The 26001-nt window shown below is 40.4% G+C and overlaps 2 protein-coding genes across 9 annotated transcripts in view; both read right to left on the bottom strand.

Annotated features, from left to right (window-relative positions):
- The window catches only part of LOC127556748 (zinc finger protein ZFP2-like), a 605234-nt gene that overhangs the window by 112229 nt on the left and 467004 nt on the right, over window positions 1-26001 (bottom strand). Inside the window, exons 1-2 of one of the 6 annotated variants that reach the window (XM_051990143.1) lie at window positions 19070-19843; window positions 18059-18199 (exon numbers count right to left, since the gene is read on the bottom strand). The exons of the other annotated variants lie outside the window; for them this stretch is intronic. The gene's annotated coding sequence lies outside the window, so the exon portion shown is untranslated. Of the gene's footprint in view, window positions 1-18058; window positions 18200-19069; window positions 19844-26001 lie in introns of those variants that run through there. 6 annotated transcript variants of the gene reach the window in all.
- LOC127556769 (zinc finger protein 665-like) overlaps window positions 10665-26001 on the bottom strand; it is a 572139-nt gene continuing 556802 nt past the window's right edge. For 2 of the 3 annotated variants that reach the window (XM_051990188.1, XM_051990189.1), the window contains exons 2-3: window positions 14819-14855; window positions 10665-12721 (exon numbers count right to left, since the gene is read on the bottom strand). In XM_051990188.1, coding sequence (XP_051846148.1) covers window positions 11067-12721; window positions 14819-14852 — 1689 coding nt within the window. In that variant the 5' untranslated portion in view covers window positions 14853-14855 and the 3' untranslated portion in view covers window positions 10665-11066. Of the gene's footprint in view, window positions 12722-14818; window positions 15247-26001 lie in introns of those variants that run through there. The other variant, XM_051990187.1, reaches the window with a different exon arrangement.

Raw genomic sequence — 26001 nt, 5'->3', positions numbered from 1 at the left:
TTAGTCACCCCTCCCAACCTGCTTCCTCCTTGAACTCTGGGAAACACAATCACACCATGTGCACTCATGTCCCCCAACACATACCATTGAGGCTTTTAGCCAGCAAATGGAGCTTTTCTGAATATTTAAGCCAGCATAAGTGCATTTGATTCTGCACTGGCTGTGCTCAGTGTCAATACACTCAATGTCCCCTTCATTATGTTCCTACTGCCAATCCCTTTAAGAATACTCATGAACACACTTCCAGACCTATTCTGACTAATGAACATCTTTCTGACTCTAAATGCACAGATCCACGTCTTTTGTTCTTTTCTGAAAAGGTCCCCCTTTTTTTTTTCTCTTTGCCCTAACTGGATCTCATCCTAACCTGAACTTGGTTGGTAGGTTTGCTAAGACAAAACCTAGCAGAGGCAAAGGAGAGTCGTGTGGCTCAGGAGGAGAGACTGTGTCTGTGTCATCATGGAACTGTGAAACAAGCATGTCCCTCATCCACCCATGGAAAATGTCATGCTCCTGAGTGGATAAATAAAGCCCAATTTAGTCTCTAGCTGGATCCTGCCCTCCCTTACTCTGGGCGTTCTCAGCAAGGACCCTGAAGATTCTCACAAAGGGATCAAAGATCATATTTCCATGGCTCCCGACTCATGGCTGATGCCACAGAACCAGCCCCCAAAGCCGGGCCAGGTTTCTCCCAACCTTCTTCCCCTCCTCCCCTGGACCAAGGACACTGGGCTCTGACAGCCTTGTTCAGGAGCCTACATCCCATAACTCTTGTATCCCAGGGGCTTCTCTCATCCTGGAAATATCCTCCCTCTTCCCCTGGCCCTCCCGGCCTCCATCCCATCTCACCTTCTGAAAAAAAGAGACTTTCCTGGTCCCCAAAGTGGAAGAGCCTTCCCTCTGAGAGCGCCTCCCATCTACAGTGTACAGCGCTTGTGTGAACACAGCTGATGAGATGTTTGTACCAAACTGGACTGTCAGCTCAGGGAAGGCAGAGGCCATTTTTTAACCTTCCTTTGCCTCCCTAGTAGGTTGGCAAAGTGCTTGGCACCTAGGAGCCAGATTTAAGCAAATGGGAAAATATCAATTACTCAAGGGTAAATTGATCTAATGTAATGAAAATGACAATTCTATCTAAATTAGTCAATTAATTTACTTGTTCAGATCCATACCAATCAAACTCCTCCAAAATTAGAGAGCTAGAAAAAATAATAACAGAATACATCTAGTCATGGTACTGATACCTAAATCAGGTAGGTTGAAAACAGAGAAAGAAAATTATAGACCAATCTCCCTAATGAATACTGATGCTAAAATATTAAATAAGATATTAGCAAAAAGACTACAGAAAATCATCCCCAGGATAATACACCATAATCAAATAGGATTTATACCAGTAATGCAGGGCTGGTTCAATATTAGGAAAACTATCAGTATCATTGGCCATATTAATAATCAAATTAGCAAAAACCATATGATCATCTCAATAGATGCAGAAAAAGCATTTGATAAAATCCAACATCCATTCCTATTAAAAACTCTTGAGTGTATAGGAATAAATGGACTTTTCCTTAAAGTAATCAGTAGCATCTATTTAAAACCAGCAGTAAGCATCATATGTAATGGGGACAAACTGCAACCATTCCCAATAAGATCAGGAGTGAAACAAGGTTGCCCACTATCACCATTATTATTTAATATTGTATTAGAAATGCTAGCTTTGGCAATAAGAGTTGAGAAAGAGATTAAAGGAATAAGAATAGGCAACAAGGAAACCAAATTATCACTCTTTGCTGAAGATATGATGGTATACCTAGAGAACCCCAGAGACTCTACTAAAAAGTTATTAGAAACAACCCACACCTTCAGCAAAGTTGCAGGATACAAAATAAACCCACATAAGTCATCAACATTCTTATATATCACTAACAACACCCAACAGTTAGAGTTACAAAAAGAAATTCCATTTAAAGTAACTACTGATTGTATAAAATATTTAGGATTCTATCTGCCAAGGGAAAAACAGAAACTTTATGAGCAAAACTACAAAACACTTTCCACACAAATTAAGTCTGATCTAACCAACTGGAAAAATATTAAATGCTCTTAGATTGGGTGAGCAAATATAATAAAGATGACAATACTACCTAAATTAATCTATTTATTTAGCGCTATACCAATCAGACTCCCAAAAAGCTACTTTGATGAACTAGAAAAAATAACAACAAAGTTCATGTGGAAAAACAAAAGGTCAACAATTTCAAGGGATTTAATGAAAAAAAAAAATCAAATGAAGGTGGCCTAGCTGTACCAGAGCTAAAATTATATTATAAAGCAGCAGTTACTAAAACCATCTGGTATTGGCTAAAAAATAGACTAGTTGATCAATGGAATAGGTTAGGTTCAAAGGACAAAACAGCCAATAACTTTAATAATATAGTGTTTGACAAACCCAAAGACCCCAATTTTTGGGATAAGAATGCATTATTTGACAAAAATTGCTGAGAAAATTGGAAATTAGTATGGCAGAAACTATGCATTGACCCACACTTAACACCATACACCAAGATAAGGTCAAAATGAGTTCATGACCTAGGCATAAAGAATGAGATTATAAATAAATTGGAAGAGCATAGGATAGTTTACCTTGCACACCTGTGGAACAGGGAGGAATTTATGATCAAAGAAGAACTAGAGATCACAAAATTGACCATAAAATAGAAAATTTTGGTTATATCAAATTGAAAAGTTTTTGTACAAACAAAACAAATGCAGACAAGATTAGAAGGGAAACAATAAACTGGGAAAACATTTTTACAATCAAAGGTTCTGATAAAGGCCTCATTTCTAAACTATATAGAAAATTGACTCTAATTTATAAGAAATCAAACCATTCTCCAACTGATAAATGGTCAAAGGATATGAACAGACAATTCTCAAAGAAATTGAAACTATTTATAGACATATGAAAATGTGCTCCAAATCATTATTAATCAGAGAAATGCAAATTAAGACAACTCTGAAATACCACTACACATCTGTCAGATTGGCTAGAGTGACAGGGAAAGATAATGCGGAATGTTGGAGGGAATGTGGGAAAACAGGGACACTGATACATTGTTGGTGGAATTGTGAACACATCTAGCCATTCTGGAGAGCAATTTGGAACTATGCTCAAAAAGTTATCAAACTGTGCATACCCTTTGATCCAGCAGTGTTTCTACTGGGCTTATACCCCAAAGAGATAATAAAGAAGGGAAAGGGACCTGTATGTGCCAAAATGTTTGTGGCAGCCCTGTTTGTAGTGGCTAGAAGCTGGAAAATGAATGGATGCCCATCAATTGGAGAATGGTTGAGTAAATTGTGGTATATGAACATTATGGAATATTATTGTTCTGTAAGGAATGACCAGCAGGATGAATACAGAGAGGACTGGCGAGACTTACATGAATTGATGCTAAGTGAAACGAGCAGAACCAGGAGATCATTATATACCTCAACAACGATACTGTTTGAGGATGTATTCTGATGGAAATGGATCTCTTCAATAAAGAGAGCTAATTCAGTTTCAATGGATCAAGGATGGACAGAAGCAGCTATACCCAAAGAAAGAACACTGGGAAATGAATATAAACTGCTTGCATTTTTGTTTTTCTTCCCGGGTTATTTATACCTTCTGAATCCAATTCTCCCCATGCAACAAGAGAACTGTTCGGTTCTGCACACATATATTGTATCTAGGATATACTGTAACCTATTCAACATGTAAAGGACTGCTTGCCATCTGGGGGAGGGGGTAGAGGGAGGGAGGGAAAAAATCGGAACAGAAGTGAATGCAAGGGATAATGCTGTAAAAAATTACCCTGGCATGGGTTCTATCTATAAAAAGTTATTTTAAAATTAATTAATTAATTAAAAAGGAAAAAGAAACTATATGATTTTGATGTAGTGGGTCCATGGAATAGGTTAGGTATATATGATACATTAATAATCAATGACTATAATAATTAATTGATAAATCACCCCAAACTCCAGATTCTGGGATCAGAATTCAGTGTTTCACAAAAAAATTGCTGAAAAAACTGGAAAACAATAGATCTGATATTTGGTGCAGACCTACATCAAAACAAGAGTAAAACAAGGTCAAAATGGGTACATGAATTAGGCATAAAGGGAATACTATAAAGAAATCAGGAGATTTAAGATCACTATCAGATATTTGAAGAAGAGAGAAGTTTTTGCACAAACAAAACCAACACAGCTAATATTATTTCTTCTTTTTATTAAAAAAATTATTAAAGGTTTTTATTTACAAAACATATGCATGGGTAATTTTTCAACAATGACCCTTGCAAAACTTCCTGTTCCAAATTTTTTTCTCCTTATCTCCATTCCCTCCCCTAGATGGCAGGTAATTCAATACATGTTAAATATGCTAAAATATATGTTAAATCCAATATACACAATATACACACACACACACATTTATACATTTATCTTGCTGCACAAGAAAAATCAGGTAAAGAAGGAAAAAAAAAAACCTGAGAAAGAAAACAAAATGCAAGCAAACATAAACAAGAGTGAAAATGCTATAAGAGTTGGTCCACACTCAGTTCCCACACTCCTCTCTTTCGCTCTCTTCATCACTGAATAGTTGGAACTGGTTTGAATAATCTTATTGTTGAAGAGAGCCATGTCCAGCAGAACTGATCATCATATAGTTTTGTTGTTGCTGTGTATAATGATCTGCTGCTTCTGTTCATTTCACTTAGCATCAGTTCCTATAAGTCTCTCCAAGCCTCTCTGAAATCATCCTGTTGATCATTTCTTACAGAACAATAACATTCGATAACATTCATATGCCATAATTTATTCAGCCATTCTCCAATTGATGGGCATCCATTCAATTTCTAGTTTCTAGCCACTACAGAAAAGGTTGCCACAAACATTTTGCATGTGGTCCCTTTCCCTCCTTGAAGATCTCTTTGGGATATAAGCCCAATAGAAACAGTACTGGGTCAAAGGGTATTCACAGTTTGATAACTTTTTGAGCATAATTTCAAATTGCTCTTCAGAATGGCTGGATCCATTCACAGTTTCCCCAACAAAGTATCAGTGTCCCAGTTTTCCCACATCCTCTCCAACATTTGTCATTATCTTTTCCTGTCCTCTTAACAAATCTGAAAGGTGTATAGTTCTATCTCAGAGTTGTCTTAATTTGGATTTCTCTGATCAACAGTGATTAGGAGCACTTTTTCATATGACTACAAATAGTTTCAATTTTTTCATCTGAAAATTGTCTGTTCATATCCTTCGGCCATTTATCAATTGAGGAATGGATTGAGTCAATTCTCTCTATATTTTAGACATGAGGCCTTTATCAGGACTGTTGAACGTAAAAATGTTTTCCCAGTTTATTGCTTCCCTCCTGATCCTGTCTGCATTACTTGGTTTCACAAAAACTTTTTAACTTCATATAATCAAAATTATCTATTTTTTGTGATCAATAATGATCTCTAGTTCTATTAATTATGCTTAAATCAGGTCAACTAATCCCTCCATCCTTGTGACCCAGAATAGAGTTTCCAGAGCATTCTTCTAGGCAAAAATGAGAAACATCAGGAATGACATTCATTGGTTGGACCATTTTGAGACCTTCCATAAACCTCATGGAAAGCTATCCTGCATCAAAAATAGACAACTTCTCATAAAGCAATGTGTATTAAAAATAAATTAACATACAAAAAAATTAGGCAACTTCTGCAGAAATGGGGAATGTTCATGGATAAGCAACCCTCAGAGTTTGAGGTTTCCAGCCCCAGTTACTACCTATCACTTATAAGGTGTAGCTTTGTTTTGAACAGAAATGAGGAACTTAGCTTCCTAACTAGGCAGTGTACAAAGTGAAGTTTTCTACCAGCAGATTGGTTGGCGCAAACAAGCTGTCAGCCTGCACAGAATCTCATACAAACTTCTTTGTTTTCATGAAAATAAATCTTCCCCCCACCTCTCACCTTCCAGCCCCCACTCAGAGCTAAAAAATAAGGAATTGATTTATAATTGGGCAATCTGTTACAAGACAGGAACCTAAGCAACTGGAACAATGGAGGTGTTCTTGATAGAAATGCAGAAGTTCAGGAAGGAGAAAGACTTGGAGAAATAGGTACCATATTGTTTTATTAAAAAGATCATTAGATCCATGAGATTTGATGAGACTATTGTGTTGGAATCCTTACAAAGTGTAACTTCATTAGAGTCGATAGAGACAATAATTATCTAACTTAGCATGATTCAGTATGATTGATCTGATCTTACAAGGAGAGGTTATGGGCCAGAACTTGAAACAAGGTACTAAGTGGAACTGATAGAAACAATGCTTGTGTTCCCATCTTTAGAAAGCTCATATAAGCAAGAAGCTTTCAGGGCCAAAGGGCACTCTGGAACACACACAGAGGCACTTTGGGACAAACAAAGAGCACTCTGGGAGGAAGCCCACAAATCCACTCTCGGAGGCGAAGTCAGATTCATTCCAACTTTCACCTTGGTGCTGGCTGGAGATATTTGGAAAAAGAGAAGCCGAAGCTGGCAGAAGACACAGAAGCCCACTGTCGGAGGTGGAGACAGACTCATTCCATCTTCCACTTTTGTGCTGACTTGAGGCTGAAGAAAGCAGAGGCAGAAGCAAAGGACAAAGCTCCAAGAGGCAAAAGATTAGCGGCAAGAGCTCTTGGAGAAATAAACGTTTGGATTTTATCAGCTGGCTGTATTTGGAGTGATTAATACTCTGAACTGAAACTAAAGCTGCCTCCAGAAAACCTTCCCAAGAAACCTGCTCCCAGAGAGAAAAAGAGAATACCACACAATTGAGAGTGTTTAGAAAGAGAAGAGTAGAAGGCCCCAAAATTGTGTGGGAAACTCCTTGGTTAAGAAATGGGAGATGGTGCTGTTTTTTTCGAGATGTGTTCTCTTCTTTTTTTATAATATATGATGGTTCAGCAGGTTTCTTGGGGAGGTTTTCTGGAGGCAGCCTTAGTATCAGTTCAGATCAATAATCACCTCAAATGCAGTCAGCTGATAAAATCCAAACGTTTATTTTCTCCTTCCAAGTTTTGTCTTTTTCCTCCAAGAGCTCTTCCAGCTTCTATCCCCAACTCAACTCTGACTCGTGGCTTCTCAATCTCCAACAGACACTCCCCTCTCAATCTTTTCAACTGAATTCTCCTGACTGAGCTCAGCTGTTTTTATGCTTTTCTAGAGGTGTAAACTCAAAGGCTGACTCCTCCTCTGAGAGTGGGATTATGGGAGGTATGAATTTGGATATCTCATACTGAACTCTGAAATCTCCCAAACGTGTGAACTCATGTGTGAACTCTCAAAGTTGTTAACTTAAGCATTGTTTCTATCAATACTAGTGACTTAACACCTTGTAAGGATTTGCTCTAATGTGTGAACCAATAAGCATTGTATCAATTCCATTGAGTTAACACTAGAATTCTAACAGATGATGATCCAACCAAATAGGACCAGAGAAACAGGAAGCCTGTCAAGAGTAAATCAAATCAGAGAACTGAGGAAAGTAAGAAATTCCAAAAAGAAAGGGATGGGCTGGCTAGTGGTCTCAGAGATAGAAGACACTGTGTTTTCTGATCCGTGTTCTCCCAGTTTTCCCCATCAGATGCACAAGAATTTTCCTCCAAGGACCTAGAACTACATGAATTCTTTGCTCAGAAAGAGCCTAGCGCCACTTTGGGAGAATTGCTCCAAAGATGAGTTGAGTTCTTCCCTCCTGATGCTTCTCCAATCTGTCTGTTCTTCTCCCACATCCATCCATCCCCTTCTGACTCATTGATGTCCTCAGACAAAAATGTAATCCCCTTTGTTGAGCCCATTAGCCCCCATCAGCTTTTCTTTCTAGGCTTCTGCTCCAGGCACACTGGCCTCCCACTGTTGGGAGCCACAATCTCTAACCTGATTGGCAAAGACCAGCACTGAGATCAAATGTGTGCAGCACTCATGTAAGAAGAACATTTCCTTCTATGAGTCTTTTCTATAAGTCCTATAATAAGTTCTATATTCCTTCTATAAGTCCATTAGTGGACTACTATTTCCTATATTATGTATAATTGGCTTGATTACAGCACTAAACATTTCTAAAAAAATCTGGTGACAAGGGGAATTTGGGCAAGTTTATTAAAAATGATTCCACATGCATATTCTATCCTAATAAAATTAATCTCTCACTGAGACAAATGATAAAGGAGAGAACACTATGGAAATAATGATGTTTATCAATTTAGACTCAGAAAAGATCAGTATGTCTAGGAATCAATAGATGGTTAAAGTATAACTGGAATCGCCCTAATTGTCTATGTTCCAAGTCAGGGAAATAGAAGGATCAAGCAATCTATAGAATTGACAAAGAAGACATAAGTAAACAAACAAAATTCACTGACATTTAACCTTGCATAACATTTACCTTTCATTATTAGCTTCTCGTAATGTAATCAATAATTAACATTTTACCATAAAAAACTTACTCAAATACTAAATGTCAAATAGAGTAACATATAAAGGTCAATAAGTGAGACACATATCTGAAGACTATGTTGACCTAAAGAAATGTATATGTAATCAAGAAAATTGAATGATCATGATATAGTATTAAAATAAAGTCTGAAGGAGTCTGAGGGAGTAGAAGCATTACTTCCATCAATTCCTCATTCAAGCTACTCCACGATTCCTGTGTTCCTTTGACTGCACCTCTATTCCTCCTGCTCAGCTCCTTTGGACCCCCTGAACCACTCACTCTTGCTCTTTCAGTAATAATCGATCTTCCTGCAGATCATTATATACATCAACAATGATACTGTTTGAGGATGTATTCTGATGGAAGTGGACCTCTTTGATAAAGAGAGCCTTAATTGATCAAAGATGGACAGAAGCAGCTACACCCAGAGAAAGAACACTGGAAATGAATATAAACTGCTTGCATTTTTGTTTTTCTTCCCGGGTTATTTATACCTTCTAAATTCAATTCTCCCTGTGCAACAAGAAAACTGTTCAGTTCTGCACACATATATTGTATCTAGGATATACTGCAATCCATTCAACATGTAAAGGACTCTTGCCATCTGGGGGAAGGGGTGGAGGGAGGGAGGGGAAAAATCAGAACAGAAATGAATGCAAGGGATAATGCTGTAAAAAATTACCCGGCATGCGTTCTATCAATAAAAAAATTATTAAAAAAAAAATTATCGATCTTCCTGCTTGGTACCATAACGTAAGTGCCCCAGGTGCTGCCTCCCTTCCCCCTCTGCCTCCCTTCCGGACTCTGCTCAGAGGCTACTTCTGCAAAAAGGCCCTTCCTGATTCCCCAGTTATTATCCCCCTCCCAAACCCAACCCACTTTACATAGATGTCCCTCTTACCTGTATCAGGTTCCCCAGGGTTCATAGTTATGCTTTAATGGCCTCTTCTGCCTTATGGTGTGCCTTACCCCTTAGCAGTTGCTAAATCCCTTTTTCTTTATTAAAGCTCATATGGATTTAGTCTGCCACAAGTAACATAATAATATTTTTTTTCTTTGCCTCTACAGCTACAGGTCATCTAACTTACAATTTCTTTTGATATCTCGCCATAACCCTAGTATACTTTTGGGGTCCTAAACTCCATATCCCCAATACGTGATGACAGGACCCCATCACATTTGACCTGGTGCCCTATCGACTGTACCAACTAACTACCCCATCACAATTTGACTTTTATGGAAATGTTTTGCATAATTTCACTTGGAATTTCTTCATTGTGGGTGAGAATAAGGGAGAGAAGCTAGAACTCAAAAATCTTAAAAACAAATGTAAAAAAATTAGGTCTGAATGTAACTGGGGGAAAATATTAAATAAATGAATTATTTTTTAAAAAAAAGAAAAGGGAAGCCAAAATTCCTCAAAAGTTCTAATACCTTAAGGAACACAGAGAATGAAAAAGGTCTAATTCCATGTAAGTTCCACGAATCCAAAAATAAAAGGTTTGAATAATGAGAAAGATAAAGAAGAGACACAGGGAAAAATCTTTTCATGGGAAAGGCACAGAAAATGAAATTAATCATTTAATTAAAGGGGGGCAGCTAGGTGGCTCAGTGGATAGAGCACCAGCCCTAAAGTGAGGAAGACCTGAATTCAAATCTGTTCTCAGACACTTAACACTACCTGTGGGACCCAAAAAAAGACTAGGAAAGGGGACTCTACCTCAATTTTGAATTAATGTCACTGAAAAAAAAAAAAAAAAAGACATGAGCAAGATGCCAGAGATTAGAATGGAAAAGATTTATGGCATCTTCTAAATAAGAATTGCTCAACAAAATATTTGACACAAATATATTTTGGAATTAGAGAGTACTGGAATTTTACATTGATTCCCATTTATAATGGGAAGATTTGCTTTTTTGGTCATTCTCTATTTGAGGTAGGTGAGAGAAGTACAGAATTTTTTTCATATAAAAATATTTGTTTTTAAAATAAAAGTAAAGTTAAGTATAATTTACAAATGTAGCTAGGAGAATTCTTGATTCAAGATACAGATTTAAAAGATAATATCATGAAAATAATTTTATGATTTCTTGTAATTAAGTCTTCAACATTGGTGAAAATGACAACAGCAAACCATCAATATCTGATTTCTTTTTTAATATTGAAATTCATACAAATGAAATCAAATGAACATTTTAAATTTACACAAAACAGAAAAATATGTCAAGAAACAAATCTGCAAAGCTTGAATTTCTTTTTTGAGTAGTAATGAATTCAATAAAACATTTTTCAAATGTTCTTTTCTACTTCTGTTCTACTGCTTGTATCATTACAGTAATAATGCCTTCCTTATTATTTTAGATTTGAGGATCGGGGACAAACAGTCCCATGGTTAGTATACTTCCCACTGCTATCCTCTCCTACCCAAAATAGAAAAAAAACCAACAATCACCCAAAAAAAAAAAAAGTTTCACTCCAGTGTGGATTCTCTGATGACTGGCAAGATGGGAGCTGCATGTAAAACTCTTTCTACATTGATTACGTTTTAAAAGGTTTCTCTCCAGTGTGAATTCTCTGATGTTTAGCAAGATGGGAGTTGCGTTTAAAAGCCTTTCCACATTGATTACATTTAAAAGGCTTCTCTCCTGTGTGAACTCTCTGATGTGTAACAAGACTACTAGAGAATCTGAAAACCTTTCCACACTGATTACATTTAAAAGGTTTCTCTCCAGTGTGGATTCTCTGATGTGTAACAAGACGGGAAGAGAATCTGAAAGCCTTTCCACACTGATTACATTTAAAAGGTTTCTCTCCAGTGTGGATTCTCTGATGTGTAGCAAGATGACCAGTTCGTTTAAAAGCCTTTCCACACTGATTACATTTAAAAGGTTTCTCTCCAATGTGGATGCTCTGATGTTTAGCAAGATTGGAACTGTTGGTGAAAGCCTTTCCACACTGATTACACTTAAAAGGTTTCTCTCCAGTGTGGATTTTTTGATGTCTGGCAAGATGGGAGCTGCGTCTAAAAGCTTTTCCACATTGATTACATTTAAAAGGTTTCTCTCCAGTGTGGATTTTCTGATGGTTAGCAAGACTGGCACTATGTGTAAAAGCTTTTCCACATTGATTACACTTAAAAAGTTTCTGTTTAGTGTGGATTCTCTGATGTGCAACAACACTGGAAGAAAATCTGAAAGCCTTTCCACATTGATTACATTTAAATGGTTTCTCTCCAGTGTGCTTTCTCTGATGTAAAACAAGATTGGAACTGTATGTGAAATGCTTTCCACACTGATTACATTTAAAAGGTTTCTCTCCAGTGTGGATTCTCTGGTGTGAAGCAAGATTGGAGGAGAATCTAAAAGCCTTTCCACACTGATTACATTTAAAAGGTTTCTCTCCAGTGTGCTTTCTCTGATGTAAAGCAAGTTGGGCACTGCGTCTAAAAGCCTTTCCACACTGATTACATTTAAAAGGTTTCTCTCCAGTGTGAATTCTCTGATGTCTAGCAAGATTGGAGGAGAATCTGAAAGCCTTTCCACACTGATTACATTTAAGAGGTTTCTCTCCAGTGTGCTTTCTCTGATGTAAAGCAAGACTGGAACTGTGTGTGAAGTCCTTTCCACATTTATTACATTTAAAAGGTTTCTCTCCAGTGTGGATTTTCTGATGTGTAGCAAGATTTGAGTTGCATCTAAAAGCCTTTCCACATTGATTACATTTAAAAAGTTTCTCTCCAGTGTGAATTCTCTGATGGGCTGCAAGACTGTCGCTGCGTGTGAAAGCCTTTCCACATTGATTACATTTAAAAGGTTTCTCTCCTGTGTGGATTCTCTGATGTTCTGCAAGCTTGTAATTATACCTGAAAGCCTTTCCACACTGATTACATTTAAAAGATTTCTCTCCAGTGTGGATTCCCTGATGTCTAGCAAGATGGGAGCTCGATCTAAAAGTCTTTCCACATTGATTACATTCATAAGCCTTCTGTCCAGTATGAGTTTTCTTATGTTTTGCTAGACTGGAGATATCACAATCACTCTTTGGATATCTATCTACTTTGAGAATAAAATCACTCATTTCCTTCAAATTGAAGTCACAGGAACCATCATCCATGAATCTTTGTAGGTCATGTTCTTCCACAAAAATTCCCAGCTTTTTACTCATCTCATTTATTGTGAACCCAGTTTCTACATCTGAAGAAGACAAACAAACATATATATACAAAAAGACATACACACATATATAAACACAAATAGCTATGTTACATACGAGTCATTGCAACTTGTCACCAAACTAACTATATAAAATTTCACAGGTGTATTCAGTGAAAACAATGGCTTTAAATACCGCAAGTCATTTTTAAGAAAAGACATATTGGATGGACCTAGGTGGTGCAATGGATAGATAGAGCACCAGCCTTGAAATCAGGAGGACGTGAGTTCAAATTTGGCTTCAGACCTTAATACTTCCTAGCTTTGTGACCCTGGGAGAGTCACTTAATCCCAATTGCCTCAGCAATAATAATAATAATAATAATAATAGTTTTTAAAAAGACTTAGATAATATGTGAGATGTGCCTCTCAAAATACTGGACCAATCAGAGACTTATATCCTCTCCCAGTGAAATATACACATTCAGCAAAGGCAGGGGCCCAAGGCCAAGATGACTACCAAATGCCAGTAGACTATAGTCTTCTTTGTGCTGGAACAGTTTTTGCTAATTTAGAGGGAAAAATGAGCTAACATACAATTGAAAATTGTAGAACAGATAAAGGGTAGACTGCTTTCAGAGATTTGTTGGGTAGTACCACATTTACTCATCTGGGAAAAAAATAAACATCCAAATTGGTTTGATGAAAATAATGGGGAAATTCAGAAGGTATTAAATGAAAAATGAGAACTCTACAAGATTTTCAAGATTACAAGTACTTTAGATTATCCCATCTCTAGGAAGGCAGTGTTTAACGCTCCCAAAAGTATAAAGAAAGGTAACGATATGTCAGATTTTTGGCCCAGTAAATAAAGGCAAATAAATTTCATTTTTACATTGAGTGTAACAAGCCAAAGTTCTTTTATGACACCTGAAGACTATGTATGGACCAAAGACCTATCTAAGCTGCCCAATGCTAATAGAGCTACATTAATGATTGATAAGGATGTGATAATGGAAGAGACGGGCTGAATTGTTCAAAAAAGTTCTCAACACATCATCATCAACCATTGCTGAAGCTATTAACCATTGCTCTTAGGTCGTATTCCATTCCTCTTTAGCCATTCATGACTTGATGGCACCACCAGAGTCTCTAGCTCTTTCTCACCCAAAAAAAGGGCTACAATCAATCTTTTAAAACATATAAATTTGTTTATTTTTTCCTAATTATCTTGGCAAACAGATCTTATAGTATATTTTGGAGTCAAAGAGTATACACAGTTTTCTAAGTCTTTCGTCATAATTTCAGATTGTTCTCCAAATTGAGTAGATTATTCATGATTTCAGCAACAATGTATTAGTATCCCAACAGGATATCAAAATGATGTTTTTGACTTGCATTTCCCTAATCAATAACAAGTTAGAATATTTTTTCATAAGGCTGTAAATAGTTTTAATTTCTTCATCAGAAACTACCTATCACTGCCCCTTTCAGTATTGAGAGACGAGATCTTCATCTGAGAAATTTTCTCTAGAACAAAGAAAGCCCTTTGTTGTTCTCCTTTAATTTCCAGACTCTGCCCTTCATTGTGCCAGAGGTGAAAGCTTTGGAGGCTGAGACCCCCGGCCAAAGCACATTCCCCCAGGTCTTGCTCTTGGATAACTTAGCAGAATCTGCTAGAGTGCCTAGTCCATCATTTGGGCCAAATCTCTACCTAGGGAGAGGAGATCCTTCAAAGATCCTCTTAGGGTCCCGACAACTTCTTCATTCTTAGTCACTTTTGCTGCTCAAAATGAATTGTGAGGCATTTATTTTTTGTTTTAGGAGAGAGTATTAGGGAGGTAAGTATTTCCTGTCCTATGGTGCTGTCTTACCAGAACCCTCTCCCATTCATTTTAGCATATTTTCAGGGAGTTTACCTAACAAATGTGGCAGTAAGGTCAGCTACTTGACAAGGTAAATTATGTAATTGAAAAAGGCTCCAGCCAAGACCAAAATGGATGGAAACTTGGTGCACTCAGGTGACTGAGCACTCAATCCAATTCCTGGGATACAAGACAGTGTGGATCATTTCTGTGCTGTTTGGGCTCATTTTGAACTGATGATGAACACCAAGAAAAGAGAGAAAACGGTCCTTACCCAGGGACAGCAGGTTCTGGACACTCTCCAGCATGACCTCCCTGTACAGCGCTTTCTGAGAAGGATCCAAGAGCCCCCACTCCTCCTCAGTGAAGTCCACCATGATATCCCTGAATGTCAGCAACTCCTAAACCATCAAAAGTCAATTGATTTGGTGCTGAAAGGGCCTCCAGAATTCATCTACTCCAACCCTCATCAATTTAGAGGAGGAAAACTGAAACACAGATGGGAATTTGCCTAAAAGGCATAGAACCTTAGGAGTGTCAGAGTCCACATTTTGAACCAGACATTGAGGGTCCAGTGGAATATTGAGAAAAGCATTTTCCATTTGAAATGAGATTCATGTTGGTAATAAAGGCTGGAAACATACTTAACTACAAAATGCTTCTCCCAATGGAATTAGGGAGAATATGTGAATTCCATAGAATCTGTGGAGGTGAAAGAGCGATGATGAGACATCCCTCCCAACAAGAAGGGTCTTAAGTGATTATATATTTTTAAAAATTCTATGAAGTTTTTTCCAGAACCTGGTAAATACTGTGTACTCTGGGAAAGAAACCATTATCAGTGATCACTGAGGAGAGAACAAAGAAATTATTTAGCAAATATCCTATGAGTCTAAAATGAAATCTAAACTAGATGGAAGCAGGAAAAGAATTTTAAAGAGAATCTGGCCTCAAGTACCTGGTATGAGATGCTTTCCAGTCAAGTGATGAAGCTTTATCTCTTCTCAAAGTGAACTTATTAATGGAATATGTTCTGTGAGAGATAATTAATTGGGACACTACCTGTCTCCCAGAAATCCAGTGCTGTGCTTGCACCTCCCAGGTAGGTCTCAGCCAGAAGGTCAGAGAGGCCCGACCTCCAAGAAACAAGAAGGGGCCTTTACTTCACTCAGCCCTCTAGAGCCCATCCAGAGGTCAGGCTATCCTGGCTGGGAAGACCTTTGAACCTGTCCAATCCTTATTTTGGGACTGCTTCTTGCTCATTATTTTTTGCCACCCAATCCCAATCTCTTTCCTTCTTTAACTCTGGGACATACAATCCTGTGCCCCAAAGCTTATGACTCAGACTTTTACACATCTAGTAGTAAGAGTTTTCCAAAGTGAATTTTGGAGAAAACATCACTGACTTCATTTGATGCTATGCTGCTCTTCTTTTATCAGTGTACTAGATGTCCCCTTCAGTTCTCTCTTCTCACAATCACTTTCAGCAAACTCAGAGCACTCACTTCCAGTTATTTTTTTTTCCTGTGTTTTCTTGCTCTGACATAAATAGCTATGCTAAAGACTTCACACTTGAATTCACATTTTCTTCTTTTGATAAAAATATACTTTTCAAGGAAAGCAGAAAGATGGAAAATGAGCTTTACTGCAATTATCTTTGATGAAGGCCACATTTCCCAAATATATAGAGAGCTGAGTCAAATGTCTAAGAATAAAAACCATTCCTCAATTGAGAAATGATCAAAGAAAATGAATATTTTTAGATGAGGAAATCAAAAATAATGTAGGAAAATGAAGTGCTCTAAATCACTTTTGATTAAGAAAATGCAAATAAAAACAACTCAGAAGTATCAGCTCACATCTATCAGATTAATTAATAAGACAAAAAATGATCAATGTTGGAAAAAATATGGGAATCCTGGGACCCTAGTGCACTGAAGAGGAATTGTGAAGTGATCCAAGGTTTCTGCAGAGCAACTTGGAACTATGAACAAAGGGCAACCAAACTGTGCAAATCTTTAGATCTAACATAGCACCACTAGGTCTGTATTATTCCACAGAGATTACAAAAAGAGGGAAAGGGCCTACATGAGCAAAAATACTAATAGCAGCCCTTTTTCTGGAGGCAACATTGTGGAAACTGAGGGAATTCCCATCAAGTGGGGAATGACTGAACAAGCTGTGGTATATGAATATAATGAAATAGTATTGTACAATAAGAAATACTGAACAGGCAGATTTCAGAAAGAACTAAAAAAACAAACTGATGCAAACTGAAATGAGCAGAGCCAGGAAAAGATTCAATACAGAATCAGCAACAGAGTGGCCATCACTATGAAGGACTCTGCTCTTCTCAGGAACACAAGGATCTAAGGCAAATACAAGATTCAAGAAGGAAAAGGCTTTCCACACACTCAATAAAGAACCGAGGGACTCTGAAGGTGATTGAAGAATATATCCGTTAGTTACTTGATTCTTTTTTTCTCCTCTTTTGATCTGTTTCATTTTTCACAGCTCTGATGAATAAGAAAGTATATTTTAAAGGACAGCAGGTTTATATCTATATCAAGTTGCCTACCATTTTATTAGGAAAGGATGGGAAAAACTTTACAACTCCAAATCTTATAAAGATGAATGCTACAAAATATCATGCCACCATGTAACTGAAAATAATTTAAAATAAACAAGCAAATGTATCTTTTTGTGTCCGAATCCTAACCTGATCTTAGCTAAAACTTCTTTATACTCTCTATGAGACCCAACAGATCCCACCCAAAGCCCAGGTCAGGTAAGGGGGAGAGACTGTGTCTGTGACATCTGAGGAAATGGAACCCCCCAGTCATGGCGTCTGTCACACCCTCCCAGGGATAAATAAACCACAGTTTACTCTCTGGCTGGACCCTGAGCTCCCTGACTCTGACTTTCCCTACCAAGGACCCTGACAATTCCCACAACAGGATCAATGAGACCATCTTTATGTGGCTCCTGGCACGTGGCAGACACCACAACACCCACCCCGGCCTTCTCACACCTTAGTCTTCCTCTCTGCCCCAGGGACGTTGCCCTCCTGGCTTATGCTTAACCAGGACCCTCTGTCCCCTGACCCTGGGCCTTTTCACTGGCTTCTCTCCTGTTTGCAACGGCCTCCTCCCTCCCCTCCTGCTTCCTTCACATCTCAGCTAAATTCTCCCTTTCTGTAACAGCTTTTCCTGCCCCCAAACGGCCGAACCTTCCCTCGGAGAGTAGCTCCCATCTACACTGCCCAGCGCAGGTGTGGACACAGCTCAGGAGCTGTTTTCTCCCCCGGGAGCTCCGTGAGGGCAGATCTGGTATTTTTCTTCACCTTCCTCTGCATCCTCAGGGGTTCTCCCGGAGCTTGGGCCAGAGGAGCTGTTTTCTAAATACTCACTGACTTGATTTGAGACCTGGAAAAGCAGAGGGACTCAGAGCCCTGGGAGCCGCCTGAGGGGGCAGGAAACGATGCTGCTCAGCGCTGGGCAGGGGCCGCACTCACCTGGGACGAGGGGCTCCGGCTGCCGGGGGCCATGTCTCTGGTTCCGAGCTTGGGTTCTCTGCCGGCCGGGCTGGGGAGGGAGAAGGACCTTCGACAGGGAGGCCGGGGTCTGAGCCTTCTCTGCCCAGGTTGCATGCTGACCTGCCCAATGACAGAGAAAGGTTTCAGGACAGGGACAGTGGGGAGAGGTTGCACCCCAGGAGGGGGCAGAAAGAGCTGAGCTCAGAGGAGGAAGAGATGTCACCTGTGGGGCCAGGGAGAACCTCACAGGACTCCCAGCTCTGGACCCTAAAATCTCCTGCACGCTGCAGGGAGGGGCAGCCTGGGAGCATGAGCCCCATGGGGTCAAGATCACAAGGCCTTCACCTGAATCTCTGGGAGTGTGACCCTGCCTGCCTCAGTTTCTCCATCTGTAACATGGGATCCCCACCTGCCAAAGGCCCCAGAAATAATGACATATGTCCCAAGACCACCAGGAGGGAAATAGGTCAAGGAGTAGAGTTGGATGGGAGCCCCCCTCCCCCTCCTGCCATTGAACCTCCTCCAGCCAAACAGAAGGACTGGGAAAGGTGCGCACGCAGAGCTGCATGTAGAGAGCACTTCCTGTATACCAGGCCCAGTGCTTAGTGCTTTACAGAATGGATCTCATGGGGGGTGGGAAACAGGAGGGGTTACTCTCACCCCTTTTTTGCACTGGAGGAAATTGAGGCAAACGGTGTAAGGCTACAGACTCCTTCCCCCTCCCCAAAGTGTGCAAAGGCCCACTGGCGACCAGTGAGGAATCCACGCAAAACTGGGGACTCAGTGGGGGAGGGGTCAGATGGGTTCCCCAAGTCACACTCAGCAGCGCCCCCCCAGGCCACAGGGAGGCACAATCACGCCCCTCCCCCATCTCAGCCCACGCAGGTGAGCTCACTCAGGGCTAAGGCCCCGTGCAGCCCCGCCCACGTGCGCTCAGGTACCCCTCCCCCCACGCGCAAGCACGCAGCTCCGTTACACGCCCCCACGCACAGCTACTGCACTTGTGCACCCGTCTCCTGCACGCGCCCCCACAACAGACTCCCACTCTGCCACAACACAAGCCCCGAACTAGTGCGGAAAAGGAGGCGCTTTAAGAAGGAAGGCGGAAGTCCCAGGCCACGCCTGCGCACAGACGCCCTTCTGCCGGCCTGCCCTCTTCCCCTCCCCCACTCTCCCAGTACAAAAATTAACGGGGGACCCAGAAAGCAGCGCCTGTCCCCCAGGGGACTCCCGGCATGCCCTGGGGCTCAGCAGCCCAGGGGCAGAGGCGGGAGTGACGTCATTATCTCTCTTCCTTTTATTCCTGGCTCCGTCCCCCCCTTCTTTCCTGGAGGTTCCCAAGCCTTTGGGGAGGAGCTGGGGATGGAATGTGGGGCTCCGTACAAGAAAGAGACCCGGATGTGATGGGAAATTCCCGAGGGAAAAGTGGACGTGGAAGTTCTGTGTTCGATCATTTGCATAATTACAAATGAGGGCTCGGCGCCCCCTTCTCCCGGTGGGGCCGCTGGCCACGGGACCTTTCTGTTTTATCGTCACTAAGGATGGCCCCCCCCCTCCTGGACCTTTTCCGCCTGCGGGGAGGGGTGGGCAGGGAGGGGTTGCAGAGTGGGGCCTTAGGCACAGACGGACACCCGTCATCCGGAGGCTGGAGCACAGTGGGAATCACCTTGTTCTTGGCCCCTGAGCTGGAGAGGAAAGGGAAAGTTTGGGGTGGAAATGACCCCAAAAGTGTGCACAAATACACACAAACCAGCAGCCCTGCCTGCACAGGTGTGTGAACACACACACGCACACACGGACACACACGCGCACACACGCACACACCGGACACACACACATCCCTTTGCTGGGCTTCCTGCTAAATCCCATAATATTCCAGAGAAGAGTAAAGTTTTCCTGTTGATCCATGTTGAGGGCAGGAGGCAATTTAGGCTTGGAGATTACACAAAAGAGGGCAGAAGATACAAAGGGATTTTTTTTTTTAGAAAGGATTACATCATTTCCATATACCACAATACTTCTACCTCCTCTATCCCACCTCCTCTCCCACATCTGGACTGATGCTTTTTATCGAGCAGGAGAGGCTTCCTAGAGGCAAGAAACCCTCTGTCCCACTGCATCATACAGTATCTGGAATGATTATTTTTATTAATTAAGGCCTTTTCTTGTCAAACTATGTGTATGGATAATTTTGAGCATTCACCCTTACAAAACCTTGTGTTCTAAATGTTTTCTGTCCCTTGCCCCAGCCCCTCAGCGAGTAATCCAATTTAACAATTGTTAAATGTGCAATTCTTCCATACATATTTCCACAATTATTTGGCTGCACAAGAAAAATCAGATCAAAAAGGGAAAAAGATGAGAAAGGAAACAAAATACAAACAAACAACAAAAGAGTGAAAACACAATGTTGTTATCCAAGCTCAATTCCCACAAGGCTCTCTCTGGGGGCAGATGGCTCTCTCCATCACAAGACCATTGGAACTGGCCTCAAGAGAGCACGGCCATCAGAAGGATTATTTTTTCAATGTACAATTAAAATCCTCAAGCTGAATTGTACAAGTCACATAGTCCCCCTCCAAAAAGCTGGATCAGATGGGCCAGCACAGATGGCTTCAGCAGGCCCCTGCTTCCTGATCCCCATCTGCTAGAAAGAGCAGGAGAGGCAGAGAGTGGGGTTGTGCTCAAGAGAGGGAAGGAGCTTGATTTTCACTGGGTTGGGGGCTGGGGCGGCCATCCCTTTGTGCTTCCCTCCAGCAAGGCCTGGGTATGGGGGGATGACCCCCGACCACCTGGGATGGGCAGACAAGCCTCCCATACTGACCTCACACCTGATGGAGCTGAAGGGAGCTTGGTGGACTCCACAGGCAGAGAGCTGCTGGGCTCCAGCTCTAGCCCTGCCAAGGCCGATGACCTGACCCTCAGGGAGCTCAGTGCCCTTTTCCAGAGGCAGCTGCATGTGGCTCCTGCACAAAATCCGGGCCCCTGAGCCACGGCTCACGATGTCACATCTTCTAGCTCTCAGTAGCTGCAGGAGGGAAAACATCCTGGGTCCAAATCTTCATGCCGGAATCTGTCAGATCCCAGCCAGTCAGAGCCAGGAAGAGTTTGGCTCCTGGAAGAAGGAACTGGAACTCAGGCCTTGTGGTTCCCAACACAACATTTAGTCCAGGGCGCCACCGAGTGGCAGAAAGACAGATTACAGAAATTCATATATACAAGGATATTTTGTGGCAGAAACCACAAAAAACAAAGCGAACACCAAGTAATTGGGGAATGGCTGAAGGAATCATAGTCTGTGACTGGCAAGAACAATTGAGGAGCGCTGACAAACATTAGTATTTGAGACAAAAAACATTACATCTACTGAGTTTTATGCACAGTTAAAAAGCTGACTTACTGGGGACCCACAGTCAAAACTCAATCAATATTAATCAGTCTAATATGATTTTATGGTAGACAAGGATTGTTACTGTTTTTTCATTTAGTAATATTTAATTGTTATTTAATAGTAAGGACAAGAACGCGCAATTCACCGTTGTAGGAATTATGTAGGAATGGACATTCTGTTAGAGGCTTTGGGCAGACTCCAGGCTTGTATAATAGAAACTATTTCCATAATAGGCACGAGGCTGATTTCCCTAACTTCATATAACAAGAACTCTCTCCATCCTGTTTCCCCACACGCCAATCCAACATGGTGGAAAGTCCCTAAGTTCCCTGAAATGTTCTTGGGGATGTGCGATCTGCACTTGCCCAACCCCAGGAATGGCTCATCCATCTCCTGATCACTGAAAGCCCATCTTCCCTGGCCCAAGGCAAGGGGGGACATCATCCAGCTTATGACCATCTAGTCAGTGGATACATTTCCTGCACTGGCCATCCTGAAACCCTCTGGCCCTGGTGGTATCCATATTTTACCCAAGGCATTTTACAGTAACCAATGAAATGCTGTTCTATTGTTAGCATACTTGTATTCCTGTAACAGAAGCCTGAAAGGAGCACCTCAGATGGGAGAGCCAGGTCTGGGGTCTGCATAGTTAGAGGGCAACCAGACTCCTCTAATAAAGGGTTTGGGCTCAGAATTCTGCCTCAGTTTCTCCTGTAGGCTGTTTTAGGTGATTCCCCTTCCCTCACAACAGGATGGAAATTTGGGCTATTTCATCAATATTTCATTCTGTTGAAAGTCTAATGAAGGTGTACTGCAGGAGGTCTTCCCTTATGAATGAGATCCCCAAGTTGCATCTCCAGCAGGATTTCTTCAGAGAACAGTCAAGTATCATCTCTAGGAGAAGCCCTTCCTACTGGGCTTTATCCATTTTCCTTCCACTAGAATAAGGTTGTCTGTTGATCCTCCTCCTCCAGGGAAAAGCACAGCCACATGAACCTATTTCTAAGACTTCAATGAATTTTCAAAGAGAAAATAAGAGATGATCTGTGGTAGAAACCCTTCCCCCATGAGTGCCCAGGGATCTGCTGCTCAATATGATCTCTCCCATAGGGAAAAAATACTGAATTCCATTTGAGTGTTTTTGCTTATCCATGATAATGATCAGATTTTTGTCTTACATGAACTGTGAGGTGGGAAATAAGAGATGATTGGTGCTGGAAGGTATTACCATGTTGGTTATGTGCATAAGGTCTCCCTCAAGTGGGGACCCTCTTCTCTTAAATAAGCTCAGAATGATAAGTCAAAGCTGTGCTATATTCACCACACTCATGAAGTTTGGCTCCAGTATGGATTGTCTAATATTTAGCAAGATTAGAACTCAGAATGAAATCATTTCACATTGAATACATTCAAAAAACTTCTCTCCAGTGTGGCTACTATAATGTTGAATAGGACTATTTGTCTGAAAGCCTTTTCTCACTGAATACATTTAAAAGGTTTCTCCCCAGTGTGGATTGTCTCATGTACAGCCAGATGGGAACTCTTTGTGGAATCATTTCATGTTTATTATTATCATAATGCTTCTCCTTAGTGAGGAATCTCTGATGTTTATCAATCTTTGATTTGTAGCTGAAAGCCTTTCAACATTAATTTCATACATAAGTTTTCTCTCCAGTGTGGATTCTCTGATGTGCAGCTAGAAAGGACCTTAGTGTGAAGTCCTTTCCTCTGATTACATTCAAAATGTTTCTCGCTAGTATAGGTTCTTTGATGTTCAACAAGATTTCTCTTCTGTGGAAAAGCCTTTCCACACTGAACACTTCAAACATTCAAAAGGTGTCTCTCCTGTGTGGATTCTCTGATGTTTGCTAAGATCTTCCTTGCATGTGAAAGCTTTTCCACACTGACTACACTTATAAGGCTTTTCGCCTGTGTGGATTCTCTGATGTAAAGAAAGACTGTCGATCTTTATGAAAGCCTTTCCACATTGATTACACTTATAACGCTTTTCTCCTGTGGGGATTTTCCGATGTTCTGCAAGCTTATAATTACATCTAAAAGCCTTTCCACACTGATTACATTTAAAAGGTTTCTCTCTAGTGTGGATTCTCTGATGCATACTAAGAGCACACATACTAAGAGATGCAAAAGTCTTTCCACGGTGATTATATTCCAAAGGATTCTCGAGTACAGCAAGAAAGAATTGCTGTGTGAAGATCTTCCCATTTTCATTCTATTTACAAAATTCTCCAGGATGAATTTTCTGAGATCTATCAAAGTCTGAATTCCACCTAAAAACCTTCCCACACTCACCAAATGATGATTTTTTTCATTCCAGGGTCAACTCTAGATTGGTAAGGAAGAGATGAATGATGAGATGACATGGTTTGATATTCATTATGCTCATTAGGTTGCTTTCTTATCTGAATTGCCTGCTGAATAATAAGCTTAGAGTTCTGATTCAAGGCCTTTCCACATTGACTACCCACACAAAACATTTCGCATTATCATTTTTGTGATGTCTAGTGAGTTCTGAATTCTTGCTGAAGGCCATTTCCCATTGATTATCTGGATTCATTAGGACTTCAGTAGGCTTCTCCTGGGAATCAAAAACTCTGCCTGTTCAGGAAAACGTTTCTCATATTCACTATCCAAAAGCCATTTATTCCCTGAGTTCATTTTCTTATATCAATTTAGGAAAGAAGATTGACAGAATCTCTTTCTACTTTTATCCAATTCACAGTCAGGCTTCGAGTTATCTATTTCTATGTTAGATTCATGGATTTCCTTCAAAGTCAAGGCACAGGGACCATCCTTCATGAATCTTTGCAAGTTACATTCTTCCACAAAACTTCTCATCATCTCATTCCATTCAAACTTGGGCTCCAAAATTGAAGAAAATGAACCATCAAACACAAAGGCACAAAAAGGGATACATAGATAATTAAAAGCAAAAGCAATGATAACTTAAGACTTAGGTAGCTCATGCCCTTCTCCTTATTAACCTCAATAGAATAAAACTCCACAGATTTTTGCTTATATCAAAAACTGGCATTTAACAGACTTTTTCTCTTTAAGGAAAAGAGATCAACAGGATGTGAAAGTGACCTAGGAGATGGACACATCAGAGTACTGGTCCTTCAACAGAAGGGGCAGCCACAGGGCAAGATAACAGCCAGATTCAATATCAACAGATTAAAGTGATTCTCCATAGAAGTTTGTTTCTAACTTGGAGGAAACAGGGTTTGGGACATTTCAGCTGAAAAGGACTGGACAGCTATCAGTACCCCAGTTACTCATCTGAGATAGAACACTTGGAAATATCCAAACTGGTCTGATGCAAATGGTTGGGAAATTCAGATGGTATGGAACAATAAGTTGCTTCAATCATTGAAGCATTCAACTCCACCAAAAGCTAAGGGGAAACAAAACTTGAGAGAGATTCAGAATTCTGGGCTCAGTAAGAGGCTACATAAAATTCAGGTTTGTGGGGATTGCTTTTATAATGCCTGAAAGCTATTTATGAGCCAAAGACCTAACAGGCTGAACCTAAACTACTCAGTGCCTATGGAGCCACATTGATCAGTGATACCAACAGGATCCCAGAGAGCTGGGCTTAACACTTCTGTAGCACTCTCAGGAGACCATGGTTATTATTACCTCATTCCTACTGCATTGTCTCCAATTTCAGGAAAGGATTATGAAGAATATTTGTAGGAATGATTGGAAAGTGGAATGCTAATCCACTGTCAATTGAATTGTGACAAGATCCAATCATTTTAGAGAACAATTTGGCAGTAGGCCCAAAGGGATATAAAACTGTGTATATACTGTAATTCAGCAGTAACCCCACTGAGTCTAAATACCAAAGAAATCATAAATGAGAGAAGAGGATCCACATGTACAAAAATATGTGTAGAACCTCTTTTTGTGTGGCAAAGAATAGGAAAATAAGTAGATATCCATGAATTGAGGAACGGCTAAAGAAACAGAAATGGTCTCAAGAAAACAACTCCTCTCCAAATAGATTTGGCAAGATGGAAAAAGAGAACTTGAAAAACAGCATTGGTGAAATGGAAAAGAAAACAACTCCCTAAAAAATGCTGATGAGTAATGATATTAAAGTTCTGATTGACAGCCTTCTCATTTTTATTACTTAAAGAAAGCATTTCTTCAGTATCACTTGTCTGATGGCCACTGACATCTGAACTGCACTTTACAGCTATAATCCATTGATTACCTGGAACCAATGGTTCTACCTCTTCAGTGAAGCATTTCTTGTATTCAGTACATTGAAGATAAATTCAGTACATTGAAGATAATCACTTCCCAAGGTCACTTTCTTACAATGATTTAGGATAGAAGACCATCCGAATCTCTTTCCAATTTCATACAATTCCCAATCACTCTTTGGATATCTATCTACTTTGGAATAAAATCATGCAATTCCTTCAAATTGCAGTCACAGAGAGCATCATCCATGAATCTTTGCAGGTCATCTTCTTCCACAAAAATTCCCAACTTTTTACTC

Source organism: Antechinus flavipes, chromosome 3 (assembly GCF_016432865.1).
Source record: "Antechinus flavipes isolate AdamAnt ecotype Samford, QLD, Australia chromosome 3, AdamAnt_v2, whole genome shotgun sequence".
NCBI lineage: Eukaryota > Metazoa > Chordata > Mammalia > Dasyuromorphia > Dasyuridae > Antechinus > Antechinus flavipes.
This window is presented reverse-complemented; position numbering and strand designations above follow the sequence as displayed.